Source organism: Sceloporus occidentalis, unplaced genomic scaffold, assembly GCF_023333645.1.
Source record: "Sceloporus occidentalis isolate IW3139 unplaced genomic scaffold, rSceOcc1.0.p SCAF_54, whole genome shotgun sequence".
NCBI lineage: Eukaryota > Metazoa > Chordata > Lepidosauria > Squamata > Phrynosomatidae > Sceloporus > Sceloporus occidentalis.
This window is the reverse complement of record NW_028317034.1, coordinates 5,143,425-5,170,174: the sequence shown is the minus strand read 5'-3', so window position 1 is coordinate 5,170,174 and position 26,750 is coordinate 5,143,425. Positions and strand designations below refer to the sequence as shown.

General features: G+C 38.7%; 2 protein-coding genes and 1 non-coding gene across 3 annotated transcripts; 1 reads left to right on the top strand and 2 right to left on the bottom strand.

Moving 5' to 3' along the window:
* Window positions 1–402: 402 nt before the first annotated feature.
* LOC149288053 (Golgi-associated PDZ and coiled-coil motif-containing protein-like) lies at window positions 403–12,083 on the bottom strand. Its single transcript, XM_089492181.1, has 9 exons — window positions 11,820–12,083; window positions 7,223–7,387; window positions 6,133–6,156; window positions 5,147–5,322; window positions 4,681–4,846; window positions 3,748–3,843; window positions 3,173–3,337; window positions 1,860–2,040; window positions 403–521 (listed from the first exon to the last, which is right to left on the bottom strand). Exons 1-9 carry the CDS (start codon window positions 12,081–12,083, stop codon window positions 403–405), a joined length of 1,356 nt encoding a protein of 451 aa, XP_089348307.1.
* Window positions 12,084–22,017: 9,934 nt separating this feature from the next.
* Window positions 22,018–22,089, bottom strand: TRNAC-GCA (transfer RNA cysteine (anticodon GCA)). The gene has a single exon. It is a non-coding gene; the product is annotated as a tRNA-Cys (tRNA).
* Window positions 22,090–22,621: 532 nt separating this feature from the next.
* LOC149288051 (nephrocan-like) lies at window positions 22,622–25,817 on the top strand. Its single transcript, XM_089492180.1, has 3 exons — window positions 22,622–22,810; window positions 24,227–25,128; window positions 25,361–25,817. The coding sequence occupies exons 1-3, from the start codon at window positions 22,622–22,624 to the stop codon at window positions 25,815–25,817; spliced, it is 1,548 nt and encodes a 515-aa protein (XP_089348306.1).
* Window positions 25,818–26,750: the final 933 nt, after the last annotated feature.

Here is a 26,750-nt window from a genome sequence, read left to right as displayed (position 1 = left end):
AATTACCTGGCTTTTCTAAATGTCAACACAAAACACTTTTAACGTCTACATACTGTAAGACAATTTTTTACATCAGTTCAGTTTTCACCAAAACCTAAAATGAATTAAAAACGTGAACACATTTAACTGTTACACAAAAAGGAAAAACACTTGCTTTGGTGCTTACAAAAGACAAAAAAAAAAAAAAAAACATGCAACCGCATTAAATGTATGGCTCATAGTGGATAAATGACACAGGTTCTCTCACACTTTGAATTGCTCAGTGAAACCCTGAGGAAACCCAATTTAAGGCAGCAAACAGCAGCCTCCCTCGGACGCAGTGTAGTTAGACTTCATGTCAGTTAGTCTTGTTCCACTAGAGTCAATATTGGTCTCGTCTGCCAAGAATACAAAAGCCAAACTTTAGGATAAGGATTCGGATGAATATGCTAGTTTAGACGCAGTTCCCCCTGAAAGTGAATCACTTGCTGGTTCCAAGCCTCCATTTTCATGACCATCAATATGTTGCTTTTGGTCAAACACTGGGAAAAAAAAATAAAAGTTTAATATTAAACTCTTGATATAGAAACATAAATTGTGTTGGTCTGATATGACATGAATGATAATATAAGAGTTACAGCTCTAAAGTATCAGGACCATAAAAAACTTGATTCCCAATTAAGCTAAAGGGTGTAAAATGCAAGACTTAACTCAAGATGGGATATATAGAAATAACAGGTTTCCTACAATTTACAAATACCTCCAAGGAAAGGTTAGGTGCAAAATTTCATAAGGTATTGTACAGTGGCAAGAAAAAAGTGAATCCTTTGGAATTACCAGCATTTAAGCACATATTTTTGTCTAAGAAGGATATCGTCATCTAAGTTGCAATAATGAACAAGTACAATCGGTTTTAACTAATAACACATCACTCAAGCATTCACATTGTGGGTTGGAAAAACTATGAAACCGTGGGCTAAACAAAAGCTAAATGGAGTAAGGAGTTAGTAAACCTGGTTTCCAATCAATGAAACGGGATTTAGGATGTGTTTAAGAGCTACTTTGACATAAAAAAATACCTACAATCAAGGATTGCTGAGCTGCATAAAATTGGAAACGTTTGCAAAGTGATCTCAAAGAGTTTACATATTCATTCAATTGGACAAACTGTTTATTAATAGACAATGTATGACTGTGGTGCCCTGCCAAGATGACAGGGGCGCTACACAAAAAAGCTCAATAAACGTAATAAAGAACCCAAGACTAACAGCTAAAGTGTTGAAGGAATCAGTGGAACCGTTCAGGAGTTGTACTGCATGGAAAACATTGGCATGGAGTCCATGGCAGGACACCACAGAGGAAGCTGCTGCTCTCCAATTTTACATTGCTGTTCGTCTGAAGTTTGCTGAAGTGCTCCAACACTACTGGGAAAATGTTTGTGGACTGAAAAAACTATGGTTGAATTATTCGGGAAGCGCTTGCTTGAGGTTATTGCTGCCAAAGGAGATTCAACCGGTTCTTAAATCCAAGGGTTCACTTAATTTTTCAACTAGCACTGAAAATGTTTAACGAGTGTGTTCAATAAAGACATGAAATATTATCATAGTTTGTGTGTTATGAACTTAAACATAGTGTCTTAGCTGTGACTTGGATGTAGATCAGATCACATTTAATGAACAATTAACGCAGAAAATGAGGTAATTCCAAAAGGGTTCACATTTTCTTGCCACTGTAATACCACTACATGAGTTTAATCTCTGTGATTCATCTTTACACATCTAATGTTTTGAGGATCAGGATATTAATAAAAAAATGATCTAAAGTTCCCCCTAGGACTGGAAGTTGTGAACCACGGTTGGTAGACTATTAGAAGACCATACCTGGCAATGGTTTGACATCACCACTTCCATCCTTACTAGCTCCAGGGCTACGGCCTCCTTCCTCCAATTCATCAAGGTACAAGCGATAACGATGGCCACTTTCATCTTCATATTCTACATTTTCATCGTCTGAATCTATCTCCGGAGCAACATACACAACTTCAAACTCAATTTCTCCCCTCTGCAAAGCAAAAAAAAAAAAATTACTTTTAAAACTCAGTATACCAATGTATTAAAAAAAACATGTAAGAAAAGTTTTACATTCACACACTTAAGAAGAAAAGCCCGCTAAATGTCTTCTGAAAATACAGACTATGGTGGTATTATCTGTTATATGTTAATACGGTGTGAACATAAGCGTTGTTTTTTTATATTAATCTTCTTTTCATCTTAGGTGTGTGGCTTCTGCCATTGTTGGTAAATTTTGAGGTTTAGCTACATCCCCTTAGTTACAAGCTTCATACTTTTTATTTTATAACCAGAAGGACTAGTGCTTGTCCAGTCCTTCCACCAAATAACTTCTGGGAGATGCAAAGCAATCTCTTGGCTCTTATTAAAACAAGCTTTGCGTACGCCTGCATGGTATATTTGGATAAAATACAGCAGTGTGCAGATGTTTTGTTTTTTTTTAAATAAAAAAATAGCATGAAATGCACTTTAAGTGAAATCTATGCAGCTTTATTGTGGGGATGAATAATCCTTGAACCAATTGTGTAAATAAGTTCTGAATGTTTTCCTTTTTCGCTGTAATATTATTACTAAAAAGAACAGTTATTAAAAACTGTATGGCACCAAATCGTTGAGCTGACTATATGTGGGTAAACCTGTACAAACTGGTTTACTCTGCCAGATGTTCCGAGTAATCCCAGGAGAAGCTTACGCATGACCTACGGCTGTCACAAAATGAAGCCTTATTGTTACGTATTATGAATAGTGCACCAGCACATTCTGGAGCGCTATTACAAAAAAAATAAATTAAAAAAAAAAATGCGCAAGTAAGTACATTAAAATTGACAATATACAAATTGGACAAAACTATAAAAGGAGAAAAAGACCCTTATCTATTGCCAAAATGTTTTCCCAATAAACTTGCACACTATTTTACCAGCGGTGAAAACACAAAGCAAAAAAAAAGGCACAGTCACAACAAATAAGTACACCATGGGACTCCCCTCTTAACAAAAACCAAAACAAAACAAAACATACCTTCCCACCAGTCACATAAACAAAGCTATGGTCCTAAAATTTGTTGGGATATTTAAATCATTGGTGTTTATGAGCAGGAACATTGTTTTGTAAGGCATGCATCTCACCTGCTGAGACAGAATTGTAACAGCTTCTTTGTGCTTGGCATCTCTTAAGTTGATTCCATTGACTGCTAAGATGGCATCCCCAACATGCAACCCTCCACAACGGTCAGCTGGTTGGGCTGGATGGATTTCTGAGATTAGAATAGGAACTCCATGCTCTTTCCCACCCTGTTAAAATAAAATAAGGGACACAGGGTTTAAAATATTCAAATGTTTGCTTTGTTTTTTTATGAATGAGATATCGCAATGTTAAGGAACCGTAAAACCGAAGGGCAAATTCACCCACTCAACAACCTATTGAGAAGAAAAAAAAAAAAAAAGTACAGTGCTACCCTAATACGTTTGTCTCCTCTGAAATTGTAATGTCAAAAATTGAAGCTTGACAAAGACTCAGAAACAGCAAATATCAACATATCCTGCATTCAGACCTTGCTGTGCATTCCTAATGTACTACTGGTGCTCCACCACTGATGGGCCTGACCGAAAAATCTAATACCCAGTTAACTTATTAACAGTATGAAGCCTTCCTTTGAAGGAAGTTAAAGGTTTACATTAATAAAATGACAGATTCCACTTGCCGTGATTGATATGCCAAGTCCTTCATGGTCTTCTTTAACCAGAATTACTTTTCTGATTGGACCCACTCCTTGGCTTTTCTTTAAACAGTCTGGGTCCTGCTGGTACAAATGAATATATTAATGTTCATGCATGCAATAAAATATTTCTGTATGCGGTATAGTTTTTGGTGTAAACCACACAAACATATACACAGGCTCAGTCCATGGGTTATCAAAAAGGTCTTTACCTCCAAAGACCACCAGTGTGTGCTCAGACCAAACAGGAACACCACCTTGTATATGCTTGAATTAATTTTTATATACAACTCACTTTTATAAACAAATGAAGGTCGGCAACTCCACAACAGAGGGAAGACAAAAAAAAAAAACAGAGACCTATTTGCACAAAGATATGCTTGGAGCGTTTTGCACGACTGGAGTTACATAGAAACATAGAAAGTGATGGCAGATAAGAACCAGTAAGCCCATCCAGTCTGCCCAACCTCCGAGTGCTTTCCTTTAGTACTTGCCCTTATCCTTTATCTAGCTTGGCCTTATGCCTATCCCATGCTTGCTTAAATGACCTTACTGTATTAACATCTACCACTTCTGCTGGAAGACTATTCCATGCATCCACTACCCTTTCCGTAAAGTAATATTTTCTGATGTTACCATTAAACCTTTGCCCCTCTAGTTTATGCTTGTGTCCTCTTGTTGTGGTAGTATTTCTCCTTTTAAATAAACTCTTCCTTTACCTTGTTGATTCCCTTTAAGAGTTGCCGACCTTTGTTTGTACATACTAGTTTTTTGTAGTAAGTCACACGTGCACCGGTCTCATGCTACTAAACTACTTCAGGTGTTCAAATAAGACTAGGTACACCAAGCTGTTCAACACTATACTGTTACCTGATAAGGAAATATGCCATTTTTTACAGTATACAGAAGGAAGCTTACATGCCCTGGAGGAGTTGGCAAAGGACGCTTTAGGTCATTGCGTCCACGACAGGCTCTGATAACGGTTTTGTGGCGATGAAGGTGGATTTCAGCCTCAAGTTGGTTCCACAGTTTGTCATGGGCAGGTCCTTTCATATCCCGTCCAAGCAACTGAATCTGCTGCACCCTACACATATGTAGGAGAAACAAATCATTTCCACCAGTCCACGTCAACATCAAATCAATACTGTGACTAAGCATAATGTTTAAATTCAAAACTTTTCCCTCAGAGATTAAATGTTTTGTATACCTTTGACCTAAACTCGATTGTACATACAGTGCCAGTAATGGGTGTGCCACATAGACAGGAGCTGACATAACTACACTGGATATTTGTATTACAAGTTGGTGTAAACTGGCCCTATAATGGTCGCAACCCACAGACGTCATCAGGTAGATGCTGCTGGAGCTTCATGGTTTCACCCACCTTCCAGCCAGTTCTTTATCCAAGTACTTTGCGGCCAGTCGAGCACCATACACCTCCGCCTGAAGGACTGCTATGTGTCGTCTGAGAGATTCGTTTTCCTTTCGTAGTAACTTCACTTCCGCCTCCAACTGTGCTTCCTTCACTTTTTCTTTTTTGTTGGCCTCAAGTTCTTTTTCCTGCCATCCAAAGAATATTATTAACATAATACATTAAGAGGCAAATAAAGTCTAAACTCCAACACTCCACATTTAAAAACAAACCCCCACCCAAAAAAAAACAACACAACAGTCCCCACAGGAACAGAGACAATCCCGATACTGGTAGATACTGGTGCACAGCTTTCCAAACCATTTCCTTAGAACAACCAGAAAATAAGTCAGATGAACCATAATGTAACTGGCCACCGATTTCAATCATATGAGTTAAAAGGGTTGCCAGCTACCCAATATGTTATCAACAGTCAAGTTTTTTTTTGTGGGGAAATACTTTCATGGGGCTATTACTGGACCAAAAGCACAGGAGTAGAATATGCATGGCAACAGATTCATGCTTAGTTAGCTTAATATCAAATAGCATTGAGATAAACAAGGGGAAAATAGAACTAATATATATTATATGGGTAGTAGAAGCATTATTAAAACGCTAATCTACAGACATGCCAGAAGGCTTGTTTTTTCCTCAGAAATCTCATGGTGCTGCCACAACCACAAGGGATTCTGGGTAGGCACATGCGAATAAGGTCAACAATTATCACCTTTTGCCTCTATATCCACTTTATACATGGATCCCCTATATATACACATACAGCGCTATACTATTTTACACTTTCTAGCTAATCAAAGACAATTTCACACTATCCCTGAGAACGATAAGATATGCTTTGATAAATTCTATAGCAGTTGTATACATATTTGCACAAGTAATACTAAAATAAACCTAGAAATAGCTTTTGTATTTAATAAAGAGACAGCCATGACTGTACTCACCATAATTCCCAAGGAAGGGACAGACTTAAAGCAAGAAAGAAAAAAAGACTAGATTAGAAAAGATTTTATTAGAGGGATAGAAACGTATTAGAAGAGAATGGAAAAGGGAAGACTGAGTAAGTGTGAACATCATGGAGTTGGAACCCCCTTTCTATGCTGCTCACTTTAAATACTACTACATTTGAGTGAATGTTTCTCGCAGAGGTGCATTTAAGAGCCTCATATTAAAAATGGATATTTGGCAGAAGGCTTGGTTTTTCTCGTGGGCAGAGAGAATGGGGAAAATCAAAATCTCAGGTCTAGAAAGCTGTGTTGGACCAACAAACGGTATCAACTTTTATTAACAAGCCATCAGAACAAACAGCAACAATAAAGCTTAAGGAATGAAGAGGATCTATCGCACTTCCCAATAATTAAGAAAATTGGATTGCCATCATTAAAAACACACAAAAAACAATTTGATCACTGTTGCGTTACTGATAGTGTGCGTCTTTGAAGAATAAGATGTAGTGTTTTCAGACGGAAGTAACTTCTGGCACTGGTGACAAATGCAATGAGAGATAGGCAGGCTTTGTCCGTATTTTAAAACGTTTTTATCAATCCACATTGATAACCAGTTAAAGTGCCCATATATCCAGCTTTAAAGCAATGTACAGATAAGATGGTCAACTTCCAGCCCAAACACGTTATTCACATCTAATGTGCTAAAATTATTATAATGAACATTAATATAGTAGCAAAAAGTGAGCATTCTGAAATAGTCTATTGATGATTTTAAAAATAAAATATATATCGCCAGGCGTAGTACCAATCGTGTAGATGGACTTTTTTTTTTTTTAATGGGGCCTTACGTTTTCAACAACAATTCTAATGAGTTTGAATATGAAACAGTATTCTTACAATTTTGTTTCCAACAAAAAATATTTATTATTTGAAACAGAAATTATTAGTAGGCATTGTGTAAAATTATTAGTATTAATTATATGAAAGCTTTTAGTTATATACATGCACTTTCCCAGCAATAGAGATCTATCCAATAAACACTAGTACAGACAGCATTCTTTTTACAGAGCACGTATTTTCTGCTCACCAGTTTGGCTTTAATGGCCCCGGAATCAACATTCTGGCCCGTCTTGGCATGTAGCTGAAGCTGTACAGCGTGAAGCTGCAGGAGCTGATCGTGAACCTCCTTTTCTAGCACAACCTTTTCTGCCTGAGTTTCAGTCAGCTCCGACTTCAGATCCACAAGCTGTGCCTGCAAGATAGAAGGGGAATAAAACATTGTTATTTGTGGCATTTCATGCAATCTTTCAAGTCTTAGTTTTATTAAACACTTTACATCTGAAGAACGCACCTTTTTAGGTGTGCTGGTCTATTTAATCTGCAACATAACACTTTTATATCTAATGTGTTGTATCAGAAACATTTTCAGGGCTGCTGAAGGTCAAGCCCTTGTAAGAAACGTTCATGAAGAGCCAGAACGTGGAAGAAAACAGATTCCTCATTAGGGCTACAAGGTTTTTCAGCTACTGCCGTCTTTAAAAGAGAAACTATCATCATTTACCAAAAGAGTTGGACTTCTCAATTCCTTTCCTTTTCGTACGAGAGAAACAATTATTTCCAAATCATACCTTGCAATGAGCGCTGCACAACATCTACCCTACCAACTCTGTGCCTTCTAGAAGTTCTCCTTGTCGGTAACCCTCTGTTTACCCGGAAGGATACCTTTGTGACCAGCCCAAACAATAAAGCAGATGAGCAGATAACGCACCTGTTACATAAATGGGATAAACGTCACTTCTATTTGTTGGCAACACCGCTAACTATCTTTGCTCATTGCAGAACACATTTGAAAATGTAACCGAAGCTTTTCACTTGGTTGTGGTTATAGCGAGAGAAATGCAACTTTAGTTGTTTGTTTTTTTTTTAAACAAACTCTGGCACATCAGTTGAGGTTATTCACTAAAAAGGGAATTTGCCATGGGCCAACACTAGTAGGTCTCTCTAGCAAGAAGGGTTGGGCTGGCCCTGCATGCTTTATGCAGGGCCAGCCTAACCCTTCTTGCTAGAGAGACCTACTAGTGTTGGCCCATAATTTGATTGACGAAGAGACTATGAAGAAACCTTACTGATTTCTCTATAAATTATATAGGGTTGACCAAACTCTACCTAAAGAAGGATTGTTGTCACTTCAGTGAGATGCGGAAACTCAAATCGCCTATTACCTGTTTCTTTAGCAAAAAGAGTTTTCCAGATCTGGTTAGGTCTCCAACCTAGAAGGTTCCTGTATTGCGGCTCGGATACCGGGTTAAGTAGTTGAACAGGATTATCCCCTAGGTGTGGTCAAGCAAAGGTACTGTAAAACATGGTCACTTCTTCTGACAAACCTGTTCAACAGGTCTACAGATTGGGTCGTTGCAATGAGGACACTGTACTAACACAAACAAACACACGGCTCATGCGGAGGGAGAGGGAGCAGGTCTCAAAGCAGCTACCTAGGTGGAGGCCACCGGATATGTAAAAGGCAGATATATTTAGATGCAATACCCACCTTCATGTTCCCCACAATCAACTGAAGCCCAAGCAAACCTGCATACTTTGCTACAAGCTCTCACAACCTGCAATACCCACCTTCATGTTCCCCACAATCAACTGAAGCCCAAGCAAACCTGCATACTTTGCTACAAGCTCTCACAACCTGCAATACCCACCTTCATGTTCCCCACAATCAACTGAAGCCCAAGCAAACCTGCATACTTTGCTACAAGATTTCACTCGAGCTGCCCCATATCTCTGGAATCTGCTCCCAAGGAACCTTCAGAATTCACCCTCCCTCCCGACATTCACGAAACATCTAAAAACCCACTTCTTCAGAGAAGCATACCATCTTAGCTGCTAGAACATCCTTGTCATTGATACCCCCACAATACCTCTCACCCTTTCTCTATGCCTTATGTTTATCACCCCATTTTCCCTCTAGATTGTAAGCTTGCGAGCAGGGCTCTCTCCACCAAATGTATCGGTTTGTCTTAGTCTGTCAATTCTTGTCTTGTCATATCCCTTGAATTTATGTATTGTATTAAGCGCTGCGTAAACTGTTGGCGCTATATAAATAAAAGATAATAATAATAATAATAATAATATAGTTTTACTATTAATAGACCAGTGTTGCTTGATGATAAAATCATTTACCTTTGTATTATAAATATATAAATTAACAAAATACAACAGAATATTACACCATTTATTTTTTTTTTAAATAACTCTACTATAGTAGTTAAAAATGTCATAGTTTCACATGTATATGCAGAATGAACCAAAGGGTAGCAGATGCCCACATGACATGATTTAAAATCTCTTACTAGGACTTGCAAGCATTTATCTTAAAAAGACCAGTCTAGTCACGTGTTTTAATTGATGCCCATTTATGACAACTACAGATCTTATAGTACATTTGTAAACAACACGCTAACATGCAGACAATCACCCTGAAGTTCTTAAAAACCTCATGGGCCCACAGGCAACAGTTGTAATAGCTGCGTATGTTATTTAAGCCACATGACTATATTCTCCATTCTAAACACCGTATTTGCCCTTAGGCTTAATCAACTGTGCCATAGATACAAGGTTGTTTTTTTCCAGATGATTTTCTCTTTGCTATTCAAGCAAATACGGTGTGAGCTAAAGGATGCTGTATTGCCGAAAATTCTTTAAATAATAAAAACTGTAAAGGGACAGAAGTTGCCATACTTTTGTACAAAGCCAACGATGGCGGTTCTGTTCCAGCCCTTCACAGCCTCGCTTTTGTAATAAGCCATACCAGTCAGTAGTAAAGCAGATCAAAGCTCACACGAAATAAGTCACGCAAACATAACCGTCAGTTACAAACAGGAAGAATGAAACGTAATGGCCAGGTCGGGGTTAGCTCATCATTTACATCCTTTCTAGATCACACGGATATTGATTTTGTTTTTCCTTTTAAACAGAATTAATGTCTCCTGATGCACCACCTTTTCACAATGAAAGAAATACCTTGTGTATCGATTTGTCTTAGTCTGTCAATTCTAGTTGCTGCTACATTCTCGTGATAATGAATGAGAAAGAAGTATTTTCGCTACATCATGAACTCACACTAACCAGTGAGGAGCATGAATAATACCCGGGGGGGCCATGAATGAATATTTTAGTTACCAGATCACCACTAAGCACAGTATAAATAGGAGTAGACAGTTTCCAGTTCGATTCATACACCCTGACACACGAGTTTAAGAAATGCAGAAGAACAAACATATCTTTATAACCGAGTAACAGGTTCCAGTAAACCCTTCAAAGAGTTGAAGAAGAAATCAATCCCAGTCTCCCTTACATAGCAGATCCAGTATCTGTTGACTTATCGGCCCTGCCAAGAAAACAGAGCTATGGTAGATTCCGATGACTGCGCAGAATTTATAGGATTGGGGGGAAGGGGGTCCAATCTGGTCCATGAACATTTTATTAGTCCTGATAATAGTTTGCAATCCAAAATCGTTGAGAGCAATATCTGTTTTAGAGAATTTTGGAACATAAATGCTAAAACACAAATAGTGTGGGCGTTAAATCCAAACACAGCCTGATACGTGTGTAAAGAGCACCTGTCGCCTGAAGAAGGTAAGGTATGCAATGTGGGTTTAACTTCATAAGGAAGGACACATCAGGAAAGCCTGTATACTTCCGCAAGATATGACAATGAGATGATAGTATACCAACAGTCAACTGTTAATAATGGAATGTGCCCATCAGTAAAATTACTTTCATCTATTCTCTTTCATACATCACAACTCACTCCCTCATACCTATCACACCTCACACCCAGCCATCACACCTATCAAGCCCCACCCACTCTACAACATTCCATTTAAGCCATGCCCGCTCAGGGCAACAAAGGGAGGCATAGGAGGTCACAGCAAGACTAATGCCAGGAAGAAGGTAAACTTGTCAAAAGTGGGAACTGCAACGCTGTGCAGGTAGGAGCCAATCAGAGTGCATCAAGCACAGTCTGATTGGTCCATTCTTTATGTCCAGCGTGACTGGCGTTACCCAGGGTGACAAGTCACTTTGCATATAACTGCAAACTCACTAATAATGCACTGCTTGCACACTTACAGAATTATTCAATACATATGTAAGAAAAGCGTGGTTATCTGTAAATAAATCTATTGGTCACTCATTGGAGAGTATTATTTACAGTAATATTGGATAAATAACGATATATAAAACACATCTAACGCAGATGGGAGCAGAATTCACATTGGAGCCCATTATACATGGATGCATTCTGATGGAGTATTACAAATATTTTGGCTGCTTCTACCGAGTTGGCTCACCTGCAACAATTGCACAGTTGCCAAGGTGACATGACCTTTCACTGCATGTGTGGGCAGCATACTAAAGTACGAATGCATGTAAGCATTTGGGGGCAATAACGTGCAGTGGAGTGTATATATAAAATTAACTCCACGGTGCATTATATATATATATATATATATATAGATAGATATACACATACATACATATACACACACACACACACCTTAGTCAACTAGTCACGGCTACTCCTATTACATTCAGCCAAAGCCTGGAGTATTAGAGCTGTCCGGATGTCACAGAACGGAATCCCTGTCCCCGCAGTCCTCCCCCCGGAGCCTCACCTCCAGCTTGTGGTTGATCTGGCTGACAGTCTGCGCCTTGTGACACAACTGTGCAAAGCACGAACTCAAGCTGGTCATCTTCTGCCGACCCTCGTAAGTGATGTCGGCCTGGTCGGGATCGATCTCGCCCAGTAGCAGGTCCACGTCCACAAACGCCTTGTCAAACTCCTTCTCCAGCACCTCTAGCCAACGGAACATGGACATGCCGGGAACCTGGCCGGAACTCGAGGCCGTCTGGCCAGCCGAACACGGAACGGCCGACATGACGGTGCAACCGATAGCAGGACACGGTAAAACCAGGGAGAACCGTCACTCACACCCCACGTATCCGTGACCCGCCCACTGATTGGTGGAGCGCAACGACCGGAGGCGTCATCTGATTGGCTCGTCAAAGTACTGCGACGTATGGCATGGAACGCTATGAAGCTCCATGAAGGGCAGCGAGAATAACATGTGACCAAGAGCGAGCTCTTGATTGGTGTAGGAAATCAAGGAGGTGGTGTGTTGTCGCCGGTGTAAGTTGAGTATCGGCTGTTGGTTGTTTTACTAGCTCTTTTATTCGCATCCGTGTCCTGTAATAACAGCCTTTCCTCTAGCCGCGGAAACCCAACACATCGCTTTCTTCTTCCGCTGAAGACTTAACCGTCCAAGCCACAAAATCGGCAATTGAATGCTTTCGTCTGCCACAACTGACAAGCCGGTCGTATGCAAATGATCGCCGATTGATTCTTGAGGGAAACGTTGTGGTCACTATAGCGATGGGTCGCACCCTGGGTGACACAGTCACATACCAGCAGCCAGCTTTACACCGTTGGGAAATACTGCTCCTCCTGCTCCACTCACCTCTTCACCCCGCTCGTTGACCCCCTGCACTTCATTTCCAAGTCCATACTCAACGTCCAGACCTGTCACAAAACCTTTTTCAATGTGTCAAACCGTATTTGATCCAAAATAAAGAAGCAGAGGCTCAGCACTCAAATATTTTTCACAATTGATACCTTCACTTTCATATTTATTCAGACTTGTAATATAATGAAATTTATTTATATATACACATTGATCTTTGCACTGTCACTTTATATATGGACTGGTCAGTTTGCACTGTCACTTTAAATTATGTAGGGTCGAGTCCGACCCCTTAATCACTTGTTTTGCATAAATATTTGAGCGTCTGCCTGCGTGAAATAAACTCGCCTTATCATTTGAGTGCTGAGCCTCTGCTGTTTTTTTATTTTGGATTTATTGAAGGGCTTGGTAGTACCCTGGCTCGTGCACCAGTTCACTACTGAGTGCTCAGGGGCGTAACTAGAAACCTCAGGGCCCCGGTGCGAGAATCTGTTAAGGGCCCCCACCCCCAACCCATCTATCCCTTTCTCACTATCTACGATCTCCCTCCCTACCCCCCCTTCTCACGATCTCCCTCCCTACCCCCCCTTCTCACGATCTCCCCTCTCCCTCCCTACCCCCCCTTCTCACGATCTACCCTCTCGCTCCCTACCCCCCCTTCTCACGATCTACCCTCTCCCCCCCCCTTCTCACGATCTACCCTCTCCCTCCCCCCCTTCTCACGATCTACCCTCTCCCTCCCTACCCCCCCTTCTCACGATCTACCCTGTCCCTCCCTACCCCCCTTCTCACGATCTACCCTGTCCCTCCCTACTCCCCCTTCTCACGTTCTACCCACTCCCTCCCTACCCCCCCCTTTGTAGGTCACTTACCGTCAACTCCTGTGTTGGGAGCGTAAGGCGTTTTTCTCGGGTGCCGGCGCTTCACCCGAGAAGCGGGTGTCTCGGGTGCTGGCACTTCACGCTGAGCGCCAGCATATGACGTCATATGCCAGCGCTCAGCGTGAAGTGCCAGCACCCGAGACAAACGCCTCTCGCTCCCAACACTGCACTCTGGACAGCGCTGAGGCAGGTGGCGGCGGGGAGCAGAGGCATCCTGGATTTCTGTCAGGGGGCCCAAGAGTTGCCGAGCGGTCGTTTTCAGCAACCGCTCGGCACCCCTTGGGCCCCCCTGACTGGCAGAACTCCAGTCGCGACCCCGGTAGTTCCGCCATTGTGAGTGCTGTATTCTAACCTTTCTTTCTGTGTAAACCGTATTTGATGTGAATTGCTTGCAACTGCAATTGTACTCTATGACCAGAGTTCTGAGCTGTGTCATGGAACTTACTAATGTATGTAAATATTATCTTCTGCTGAAAATGTTTTACTTCTGACATTGGAATGTTTAAGTTCAATAAATCATATACAAACAACAAGAGAACAGAGTACGCCCAGCAAATATTAGTAAAAGAGTGAGTTTAAAGGCAGGGCAGTTCCACTTATTCAGCTATATAGCCATAAAAAAATAGACAGGACTTGCCGCAAATGGGGTACTTTGATGTAATCGCGGGTATTTAGTGTCATATAGTGTGATAGAATCCTCAATATTTATGCCTCATATAGGTGTTTTTAATAATATTTGCGGGGTGTGAGCTGATCTCATTATGTGTACGTATTGGTCATTGATCATCAGCATTCCCGAATCTGAATATGTATGCTTTTCAGGGTATGCTTCCCTTTATTTATTTGCACACACATACACGCACATATATACACACACTCACTGGACACTTTATTAGGTACACTCGCCTTTCCCTTCAGAACTGCCTTCATTCTTTGTGGCATACTTTCTACAAGGTGCTGGAAACATTCCTCAGAGATTTTGGTCCATATGGACTGCAGATTTGTCGGCTGTACATCTATGATGCGAATATCCCGTTCCATCAGATCCCAAAGGTGCTCTATTGGATTGAGATCTGGTGACTGTGGAGGCCATTGGAGTACAGTGAACTAATTGCCATGTTCAAGAAACCAGTTTGAGATGATGTGAGCTTTGTGACATGGTGCATTATCCTGCTGGAAGTAGCCATCAGAAGATGGGTACACTGTGGTTATAAAGGGATTAACATGGTCAGCAACAATACTCAGGTAGGCTATCGTGTTTAAAAAATGCTCAATTGATATTAAGGGGACCGAAGTGTGCCAAGAAAGTGTCTCCCACATCATTTCATCACCAGCAGCCTGAACCGTTGATACAAGGCAGGACGGATCCATGCTTTCATGTTGTTTCGGCCAAATTCTGACCCTGCCATCTGCAATGCTGCAGGGGATCTGGATCTTATTCTTGTAGTCAGACTTCTATTTGAGGTCTGAATCGAAGACAGCCTTGGATATAAGACTAGGGGTATTTTTCAGAGCATTTCCTCTGAAAAAAACCTTGTCTTATAATCGAGCAAATACGATAAATATATATATATAAAAATATATATAATAAATATAACAAAAGTCCCAAAATCATAGTCTCCAATTATTTGATCTTCAACGCGTTTCGCCAGGAAAAATATATGAGTGGTAATACAAATAATAACCTAGCTATTAATCTAGCTATTTTTGTTAACAAGCAATTGAACAGGTTTACCTAATAAAGTGGCCAGTGAGTGTATATAACATTTAAAGGAAAACTGAGGGATCATTTTGCAAATTGACATTGAAATGTGTGCTTTATATTGTAGCTCATTGGCAGTTGTGCCCCTTGCTCTTCTCTGTGCCTATGTGACCATGTGCTTTTCTGGTTGGTCCCTATCAGGTTCCAATCTATTGGCCTCTCTCACATTGCCGCATTGGCCAGAGAACCAGTTTGTGCTTACCACAAGTCATCTTTGTCCTGTGTCCTTAACACACAAAAAAAAGGAGCACACTTACTTCGGTACCCAGACTGGCTCCCTTCCTGTAGCCAGCTCACACTACGAGGAAGGTAGCAGCCAAGACCAGGGCTCCTTTAATCAATCCTTGGTTCGTTCTACATAAGGCTACATTAAACTAACTTTACATTAAACTTTAAGTGAACATTTACAGCGTCACAACTGTTTACATTTGTATCAAAATGCAATCCCTAATCAAAAACATCCATTTACTAAAAAGCTGATCTTTTACACTAAGACAGAAGTGCCACCTTGTGGTGGTTGTGCAGTTTAAAATTGCTGTGTTGCATTTTCTGTTCAATCGCTGAATTACATATTTTCAGGGGGAAAAAAATTATTTTTAAAAACTTTTAAGCACCTGCAGAAATAATGATTGCTTGTGCTTTATAAAATTTATGAGGAGAATAAAATTATTAAATACAGAGTAAGTGGAAACATTATTGTTCACCTGTTGATAGTGTCCATTGATGATTGTAGACATTGTTTATTTTTTTTATTTTTTATTTTTTCTTTCTCTTCTCTCTCTCCTACACGCTCACCCCTGCTCCCCCTCTAGCCTTATCTGTGCAGTATATGCCACTATTTACTATTTACGACCCTCTTAGTTTTTTGTCTGCAAATTCTCTACCGTGTTGTTTTAACCCCTGTTTTAACCCTGTATCAGAACATGTACTGGTCAGTTTTAAACTGTGTTTTTCACTTGCTTGGTCAGAAATGCTTTTGACTTGATAAAGGGAGGACTCCCGAAAGCTCGTCTATTATTTTAAATACTGTTAGTCCAATAAAAAAGGTATTACAAGATTCTGCAACATTCTGTTTTTTTGCATTCTTAGACATTGTTTAGTAATATAAAAGAAAGCCCTCTGTCTTTTTCTCATGGCTACCGTACCATGTACACAAATAATGTGGGTATTTGCCTATTATTGTAATTAAGCATTGAATAATACATCTATGCTATAAGCCACTGTATATTTCTTACCTTTTCCTGGATTTTTAGTTCTGGCTCCAAGCTGATATCTAAGGTGCTTTCCTCTAAAGGAGAATCTGCCCTACTGTAAGCTTCATCAGAGCTTCCCTCGACCCCACTGTCAGTGTCCTCATCCATGGGAACAGGTGAAGGTGTAGCGGAGGAGGTTAGAGTGCAGCAGTTTGAACTTGAGAAGGAAACTTCTTCTAGAGACTCCAAAGACTCAATAGAGGGTCGAGTAATACTTGGATGAAAGCTTGCAACTGTGTAAGCATAACCATCATCTCCCAACCTATTAACAAACATAAAAACAATATGTATTCCATTGTTAAATTAGTTGTAATTCAGTTAACAAGATGGTTTGTTATTGATGCAAAAGAAAGATACCAAGCACCCAAAATATAATATGTGTATAATATTTAAAAGACACCCTTTCACCAATGTTCAAGGTTGCATGATCACACTGTTGTCACTAGCAGTAATTTTAATGATCACTCACCTGCATGAGACTTCATAAGGGTCAATCCATCTGTGTTTACTCCACAATAAATGCTGTACTTGTCATGTGCAAATACCCATAACTACTAAGGGATGCTCTACAGTGGCCATCCCTGCAGCTGGCTTAGGTGAGTGACGAGAAATATAGCAACAATATAATATGGCTCTGGAAATGGGGGTCTTAAGACAAAATAAAAGTTTTTCTGATTCATCAATATTTTTTATTATAAATGTATTCACACATAGCCAAAACATATAGTCAAAATATACTTACATTAGTAGTAGAAATGAGAAGGTGTCCAGCCTGTTGATCTCGAATCCTAGAGTTCTCACCTCTTTAGCCCAAGTGTCCAAAGATACCCATAGGAGTAAATGCCCATGTTGTCTGATATAAGGCATGAGAACAAAAGAGGGTGTGGACACTGTGTGGACCCATTGGCAAATCCAATGTTTTAGTTGTGTCTGTGACTCCACCCACTGGGCATAACACAATGGAAAGTTGATTAGTTCATTTACATTAAACTACCCTACTGTGAAAAGGTATACATCTTCCAATTTAATCGACATAGTAAGCCTGCTATTTTAACACCTTTGAAACTTTATTAAAAATATATCAAATATTATATAAAGTCATATTATTATTACTATTTTTAATTATATAGCGCCTACAATTTACGCAGCATAGATACATTCAAATTATATGACAAAACTTGATTTGACAAAACATTACTTTAGGTAAAGAACGCTCTCCTTTCAAGTTTACAGACTAGAAGATATGAACCATACAGCCTCTCTGGTATACCCATTTTGGTTATCTCTATATATGGAACTATATATGTAACTTTACTTGTGCACACCCAAAACCCACATTTTCCCTGCAGCGCTGTAGAATTTGATGGTGTTATATAAAAACAATAAATAATAATATAAACATTATTTGAAGATGTATTCATATCTATACAATTTCAAATAAATATTATGATTTGGCTACAGTCCAACAATGTGTACAAAATTGTGTTATTCTATATAAAAAACCAACAATATATTTCAAAGGAAAATAAAACCTTGATTAACCAGTACTGTTATTTTATTTCTAAAGCTATACTTTTTTTCAAATATATATAAATATAAAAAATAAAAAAGAACATCTTTGGCAGATATTAAAAGGTTGTAGATTGTTCTGTAATAAACTGTTCAAACATATAACTATCCCAATTTCATTTCGTATGACCTTGTAATATCAAGTATGTAAAAGTAAAAATGGTTTCCTTACACGGCTAAAGTTTGTCTATGTGGGCATTATTTATAGAATATTTTGACTACTTGATCCGTAAATTATTGTTCTTTGAGTGCTATCATGTCACGATGTAGCTTGGATTGTATGAAATAACTTTCACACGTAAAAAGTTTGCCTGGGACATTCGGAGGCCATTTCTACAGATTTAGTGAAAATGTTGTTTTTATTTTTTTTTTTCTATTTACACCACATATGGTATTTCAACACATAAATGATGAATTTAAAAAAAATGCGTTTAAAAGACTTTGCTTTTCAAATCTAACTCAACATCACAATGACTCTTAGTACGTTTCTGCTGGCGCACTTTCACTATCTATCTTATGCTAAAGGACTAGACGTGCCACTACAATGTTACACCTATACTGAACATTTAGTATTTACACATGAAAAAACGTAGTCTTTACATGTCTGATGGTGGAGGCCTTCTCCTACAGTGTTTTTCATCTGTAAATGCCCAGCTCTGCCAACGTATGTGACCGCCATTGTACCATTTTACAATCAATGTTAAATGACAATAGCAGTAATTGAATGCTGTATCTTTAAAAAATCACTGTTTCTTTCTTGAACATGTGATCAGATTTGCAGAAAAAGAGATTTTATAACCAGTATCAAAATAGTTTTGAGCTTTTTTCTAGTTCTAGTTTTCGCATAATATAATGTTTTATGAAAAGACAGCTCTGGAATCTTAGCCCAATCTACTAGACAAATACCCTGACTTCTTATCTTACTGCCTGTGGAAAACAACACAATAGCTCCTTGTTAATCACCCTGCACCCTGACTCACTTATGAAACTATACATAGCAACAGACTTTTTTAGCATTGCCATAAAGAATCAGCTCAGTGTGGTGCTTGAGCCGGGAAGCTCACACAAAATATCACATGACTAACAACAATGGCCGCCTCCAGGTCTGGGAATCAAGAATGTTTATTGGAACAAAATGACATAAAACCAGTTTTTTTGTTAATGTTATCCTGCATTACTGTACAAGCATTGTATTTTATGCTCAAGTTGGAAGAAAACTTTTCCTTTAACTACATCTCAGTTTATATTTAAATGGTAGATAGAAACTGTAACATGAATAGGTCAAATGTATTAAAAAATTAATCTCAAAAGTGTAAATGGAAAAGAATGAATGCATCAAATCTGAACTGAGACCCTGTCCTGAGTATTTTTATGCAAACTTTACAAGGTGAATGGCTGTGGCTGTGAACAATATGATTTTATACCTACAAAGTAAGGCACATCCTGTTGGGTTTTCATGGTGATTATTACTTATTAAAGCAAACTTGATTGTAAGGTTTATAAACTATTTATAATTATAGGTAAAGTGTGATTAACTCTATGATATTGACAATTATTTATATATTAGCATATAATAAACCTACTATGGTTCTCAGTAAATTAACATTATAAAAGATTTACAAATAGTCTATAAAAGAGGAATTACTTTTATTTATGCAAATGTTTAAAATAATACAATCCGCCTTGTTTTTCTTTTGTTAATTATCAGCAGACTGAGGGAATAAGTGAAACTTTTTGCCACTTTTTTTTTGGACGTTAAAAGCACAAAGTGCAAAGAGAATTTGCTTCTCCACTTTTAGGAATCAGCACCGTCTCCAATGTTAGAATGGACAGGGAGTGCACATTCTGCATTATGGCAACTAACATTAATGATATCTGCTGCTAATAAAGGCTGCAATTATTTATTAGCAAACACGTTGCAACGTGACCTGAAAAGGCCAGTTCCTTTCAATATACAGTTATATAGGTCCTGGCTCAAGCCAAGTACTTGTGTTTCAACCAATATGTGTATAATCTGATCAAATATCCTGTAACATTCAATAAGTAGAACATAATACATTGTAATTCACTTCTAATCAAGGAATGGCATGCTCATAGGGTTTGTTTCCACAAGAAGTAATAGCTGAAGGATTTCTGGTGGACCCCCTTTAACTGATCCAATTCTAAAATAATGCCCCAGCGGGGACAAGGGTAAGTTACAACTACAAATAAACCAATCCCGTTCCCAGGATCAAAAAATACCCTTATTTTAAAAACACCAGTGTCACCAGTCAACCGGACTGGTGACACTGGTGTTTTTAAAAATCTTTTTTTGGTTATACCTTTTAATAAACATATTAATAAAAGTCATGTTTTAGGGTGGGGTTTTTTGATCCCGGGAACGGGATTGGTTTATTTGTACCTTTAACTGATCCTCCCCTAGTTAAAGTGGAGTTCATTCAGAGTTTGATGGTCTAGATATATGGTACTGTACCACCTATATCATTCCTGGTACTGTTGATTGCCCAATGTCTTCCGAGAAACAATTCTTTAATCATGTAAAATGTCACCTAATTCATAAGATTTGCCTGGAACACTTAATTGTCACATGGCACGAAAGCAGACACTGAAAGGTTTTTACCATACAAACTGAGAAAGTTCCTGGAAGAATAACAAAAGAGATCTACTAAAGTTGATTTGCGTAACATACAGAGGATGAAATCAATGCTTTGTCTGAGTGGAACGGCACTTTTAATATAGTTTATTGCATTTCTGTATCATTTCCCTTAACACTTCAACATTATTTTGAGACTGAACAAAAAATCAGATTGAACTTTACATTGTCCATCTGAGGTGACAATCTGTGATAAGATAATGTATTTTGTTGTAGCACTGGACATCAGTTTGTTCTAGAGATCTTATCTCCAGGTGGGAAGGAGGATATGGTGGGCAACACAATATTAAAATATCACCGTGTACTTTTAGTTTATTTTGAAAGGATCCGTAATTATGTCACATTGCATAATAAAATGAGAATATTACACAGATGACGGATCTTGGTTAGATTATTTATTTTGTAGCATATGGATTTTCTATCTACAATTATAAGAATGCCTCCAATTGTTACTAGAGGCTGAAACACAATATCATGTACATTAAATGTAAAGCATTAAACCTAAATAACGCTGCATTGTTCCTCAAGTGGAGGCCGACATGTTTTTTATATGGCCCAGGCCCGTGGAGTAGGACCAAGGCCCATGGTCTTTCTGCAACTCACTCATTATTTATATTTACCGTCATGAATGTATTATTTAATATCAGAGGACCTGCTCTCTCCGCACTCATTACAATAACCAGTGAATGATCTCTGATGGCTCCTCTCTATTGCTTAAGAACGTTCTTCATCAAGCAAGGCACCTTCAGCCTTTGTGTTTGACATTCAGCCAAATGCCAAACTACGGGACTGAACTAGTCAGCAGGACTATAATTGTACAAAATTGCTAAAGAAATATAAGATACCCTGTTTTATTTCTGATCAATTTTGTTTATCATTAATAATATGATTGTGTAATAATGTTAAACAACAGTGTTCGTTGCTCAGCCTCACACTGATGAGTCCAGCCCAGAGGAGGCTGGGAGATGGTACAGGAAAAGAGACAGCCGATTTATTGTACAGCGCTCATCACTCCTGCTTGTATCACTGCGTGACTATAAAACCGCACCGGGGCAGAATATCAACACACTCATTGCCAGAAATACCTGTAATACTTTGCAAGCAATTTTGCATTCCTTAATTCCCCAAGTGTTTACTATTTTCTGCATTGAGATTATTTCATGATGTGTTCAATTAGAGGTTAATAAAGATATTTCTGCATGTGTTATATTAAAAAAGTGTGTAAGGAAAAACAAGGGGGCACCCGGATTTGAACCGGGGACCTCTTGATCTGCAGTCAAATGCTCTACCACTGAGCTATACCCCCATTTGTATGCTTCTAGAAATATATTCCTAGATTGTCATGTACAGTGTATCAACAGCTTGCGGTGAATGTTCCCCATTATGTGTTATGTTACAGGGTTGGAAATTATTTTATTCACATAAATCACACATTAAATATATAAATATATATATATATATATAAACTTGTATAATATATACATTAAATATATAAAGTCACCAAGGGTGATTATTGTGTACACTGGTTGCAGCACATATGGAATGCCTTATCACACGCCTGCTCTATCTTTATTTAGCACAGTATCCAGTGAATCCCAGATGTTGCTTTAACAAGATCTCCAGTGTGATAACTGGGTCAGCTCCCAGATGCTCTGATCCCAAGATAGTGAACAACACACCTTTACTAACATTTACCTGGAGCTAACTGCACGATTGTTTGTCTTACCTTCTGGTTAAGATAAAGGGCTGCATTAGGATTAATCCTTAATCAGATCTCATGATATATTGGATCGGGAATGAGGTGGAACTTGCATTGATGCGAGGTTGTTCTGCTGAAAATGTATCAGATCTGCTTCCTGTACATTGCTGCCTACCTGTGCAGCGGCTCCCTGGCCTCCTGCCCTAGGAGATGTACTTGTGACTCCCCAGCGGTAACTGAGTGTTTCCGGGTGTCACATTTACCCAGGGACATCCCTGCCACAACCAGAAAACTATATATCAGACACAGCAAAATAAGGCAGCTCCAGGTACGTCCAATTACTATACATTTTTATTCATATAGCGGCAACAATTTACGCAGCACTTCTTGCACTAGATATATTCAAGGGGGTATGGCAAAACTAGAATGGATACACTAGGACAAACCGATACATTAAGAGGGTGTAAGTTTACGACGACACTGTTTGTGCAATTATTGTTGCGTATAGTTCAAAAAGTATTGGAGTAATTGGTGTTTATTTCAAAAGTTCTTTGATTATGCTGTGTATTATCTTGATTAAAGCTGCAAAGTCCTAAGAATATAGTCAGAGTTTGTATCTACATTTACCCCATCATCAGCTCTTAAGACAATTACCTGGGGTAGGCACCAACATTGCTCATGGTGGACATTAACTGCCCTGTGGACCTTCACAACCCTTGCCATGGACACTGGTGCCCTTGTGCAGACACTTTGCCAATCCCTGACAATTACTGAGTGTGCTCTTCATATTCATATTTTGATAACATTCACTGAACTAGAGCGTCAGAGGCTTAGTTAACTGAGAGGGAGGTAGAGCGTCAAGCAGCTTCCCCGCAGAAGTGGTAGGGGCTAATACAGTGAGGGAATTTAAACATACAGATGGGTAAAAGGCCATTATGAATTTAAGGGGAAAAAATGGGCACACTAGATGATCCGAATGGTTCCTACCTGCTGTCAAATTCTGCGTTTCTATGTTTAATGGGTTTGCTCTGATATTTATCTTTTTCATAAAATAGACTATATTTTGATTTATGTTAGAAAGCATACAGGAGCAAGGCAATACAAATCAGGTCACATTGCTAGCACAGGTTAAAGCAGTAACTAATTAATGGTAAGATAGTAGCTCTGAATGGGTCCATATTGTAAACTGTATCAGCAGGGTCCACTTAATGTATCATAGAACGCAGTACATAATATTTGCCCGGGTTTCATGAGCTTTGCGTTGATTGCTTTGCCATTGTGTTTATGTCCACAAGTCTTTTTTCCTCGGTCCCTTTGTATATTTATCCTTGTTTTGATGTTTTTATATCTGGTTGCTTAATTATTTTGTTGAAAACCTATTAAATCAAAATATTTGCCCAGCTAATCCAATTTTAGGAATGGTGTGGGTTCCAAACTCACCTAGTTGTTGTCGGATGTTTGTTATTTTAAGAATGCATCTGTTTCATAAATATGTTTTTGAATGTGACAAATTCTACTGCCCACAATTCTATGAACTCACTTGACTCTGTTCATGGCTATGTGCAGGTATTTGGGTCAAAATAACTTGTAAAGGATCCACACATTGAATTCAATAGAAAATAGCACACAATACCATGTTGGGAGCCATACTGGCCTCACTCCTGGATATTGTCCAGTGCTGGTACTTCTTAATTTATTTGAACCATCCTAAAATGTTGTATTTTTATTTATTTTTTTAACCTAGATTTCCGACTTCAGTAGAACCCTAGGCTTGCAAGAAGTGTCACTTTTTTCTAGTGGAACAGATACTGTTGAAAACAATACATTCAAAGTGCTGAGTAACTTAAAGGTCCTGGAAATCTGGAAAAATAAATTGACAAATATCCCTGGATTGCTGCCACCAAATCTAGAAGTCTTAAAGCTGGGAGATAATTCCATTGGTTTTATTCAACGCCATGATTTTGAAGGTTTAATGAAAATGAAGGTGCTTGAGATGCAGAATAATATACTAAGCATGTTATCATTCAATGTATTTTCTGCACTTTTACATTTGCAAAGACTGGTCTTGGATAATAATGGGATACAGACTATATCTGGCCAAGCCAGACTCCCCTATCTGCGATATCTCAGTATGGAAAACAACAACCTACAATATCTCCCTGAGAACTTTTTCACACATTTTACCAGCTTACAATACTTGGGACTGTCAGGAAACCAGCTTCTAAAGATTCCACATCACCTGCCCAAGGCTCTCCAGCGCGTACAGCTGAAGAGAAATAAGATAAAATACATAAAGGTCAAGGACGTCAAACATTTGGAGAATCTTTCTGAGCTTAATCTCTCCGAGAATCTTCTTTCTTCTGTAGATGGCATGCAGTTTCTCAGTAACCTATCCTCTGTTGATTTATCCAAAAACCAACTTGTCTCTCTTCCTTCTAAACTTCCAACCAAGCTACAGAGGCTGGACTGCAGCAATAATCAGATTTCTAGGGTAACAACTCATGACTTCAAGGGCCTTCAAAACCTCAAGCATTTGTTCCTGGATAACAATGTTGTGAGCCAATTTGATGATAAGGCACTGCATTGGTGCGTTCAATTATCCAACCTGGCAGTGGAACAAAATCAATTAACTTCTGTCCCTTTTGGGTAAGTCTTAATTATTACTATACTGCTTATGAGCGAATTAGCTTTTTATAAATATCTCCATGCCGTGTGTGCTCATGTATGTAAAAAGTTACAATGATTCATTTACAAAGCACGAAAGCCAGCAATTCTTCCACTACAAAGTCATTTTTTTAGAATGTTTGGTTTAATTATTATTATTTGTTTCTCTGATCTTTGTTCATTCAGATGTTACATCATTCTTTGTATATTTCAGGCTCCCAGTAAGCTTAACAAGGTTGGATCTTAAAGGAAACGTAATAGAAGATATAAGTGAAGTTAGTTTCAAAAACCTAAAAAAGCTCCAAGTTCTGAATCTCCGAAACAATAAGATCACTACACTGGACCATCAAGTCTTGGAATGTCTAACACGACTCCGGCATCTATATCTTGATGGCAATCCTTGGAATTGCACCTGTAAGCTGTTAACGGTCAAAAGAATCTTGATCGATAAAGGAACTGATATAAAAGGTGGGCAGTGCGCAGAGCCTAGCTCTATCCGTGGAGAAAGTTGGATGTCCTCTGACAAGACTTTAAGACGCTGTGAAAGTATGTATAGTTCCGACAAAGGAAAAGAAAGCAGGAAAAAGCTGAAAACAGATGAACTGTCAAATGTGGAGATACAAACAGAGGAGGATAATGATGATGATTACGATTATGACATGGAATACTAATTTCTGTTTGCAAAAATGCAAAGGTTGCCAAAACTGGTAACATAACAAAATAATAGACCATTTAATTTTCTCGCATAATTTTATTATTTCTTCAATTTAATCTTAAAATGTGTATTTCTCCGAAACTATGAAATAAGAAGGGATGCTTAATAATGCACAAAAAGAACAGCACCCTAGAGTTACTAAGCAAGAAATAGGAACTCTGCAGCAGATCATGTAAATGCATATATATTGGGGGGGGCAGAGTAACATATGGGGCACTTGAATGGAAACGTACAGTAGTCTGTCTATAACTAACTTGTATTTGGGCTGTTTGTTCCAAGGATAAAATACAAATAAAGCTAATTGTATGTAAATACCTTAATTAACATCTGTAGAAGAAGCCACTGATGTAATATGTGTTATATCCCGCAGTCCACAAGGCCTGCTTTATACAAGATCCCCAACTTAAATGGAATGTTAATTTTTACGGAGGACGGATGGTGACACCTGGAGAAGACAAGCACTGAAAGCTTTATTTTATGGTATTGTTATAAATTTTCATGGTGGTAGCTGATTCTTAGAATCAATGTTTCATAAAGCTTCTCTTACCATTATGAGTTACCAAATAGTAGACAATTCTGAGCAGGGATTGACAAAGTGTCTGTACAAGGACACCAGTGCCCTTGGCAAGGTTTGCGAAGGTCCATAAAACATCATTAAATTGTCCACCATGAGAAATGTTGGTGCATACTCCTGGTTCTGAGTTTACCTTTCTTGTTTAAAGAAGGTCATCATTATGGAAAATAGAAGGCATACTTGATCTACATAAACTTTTTTGTATATATTGAACCCCCTAGATTCAGGTGCTCCAGCCCCTTCCTTCCCTCCCGGCCAAAAGGCCTGCTGGAGGGCCGGATCTTCTTGCTCTAGAAATCTTCAATCATCATCAGA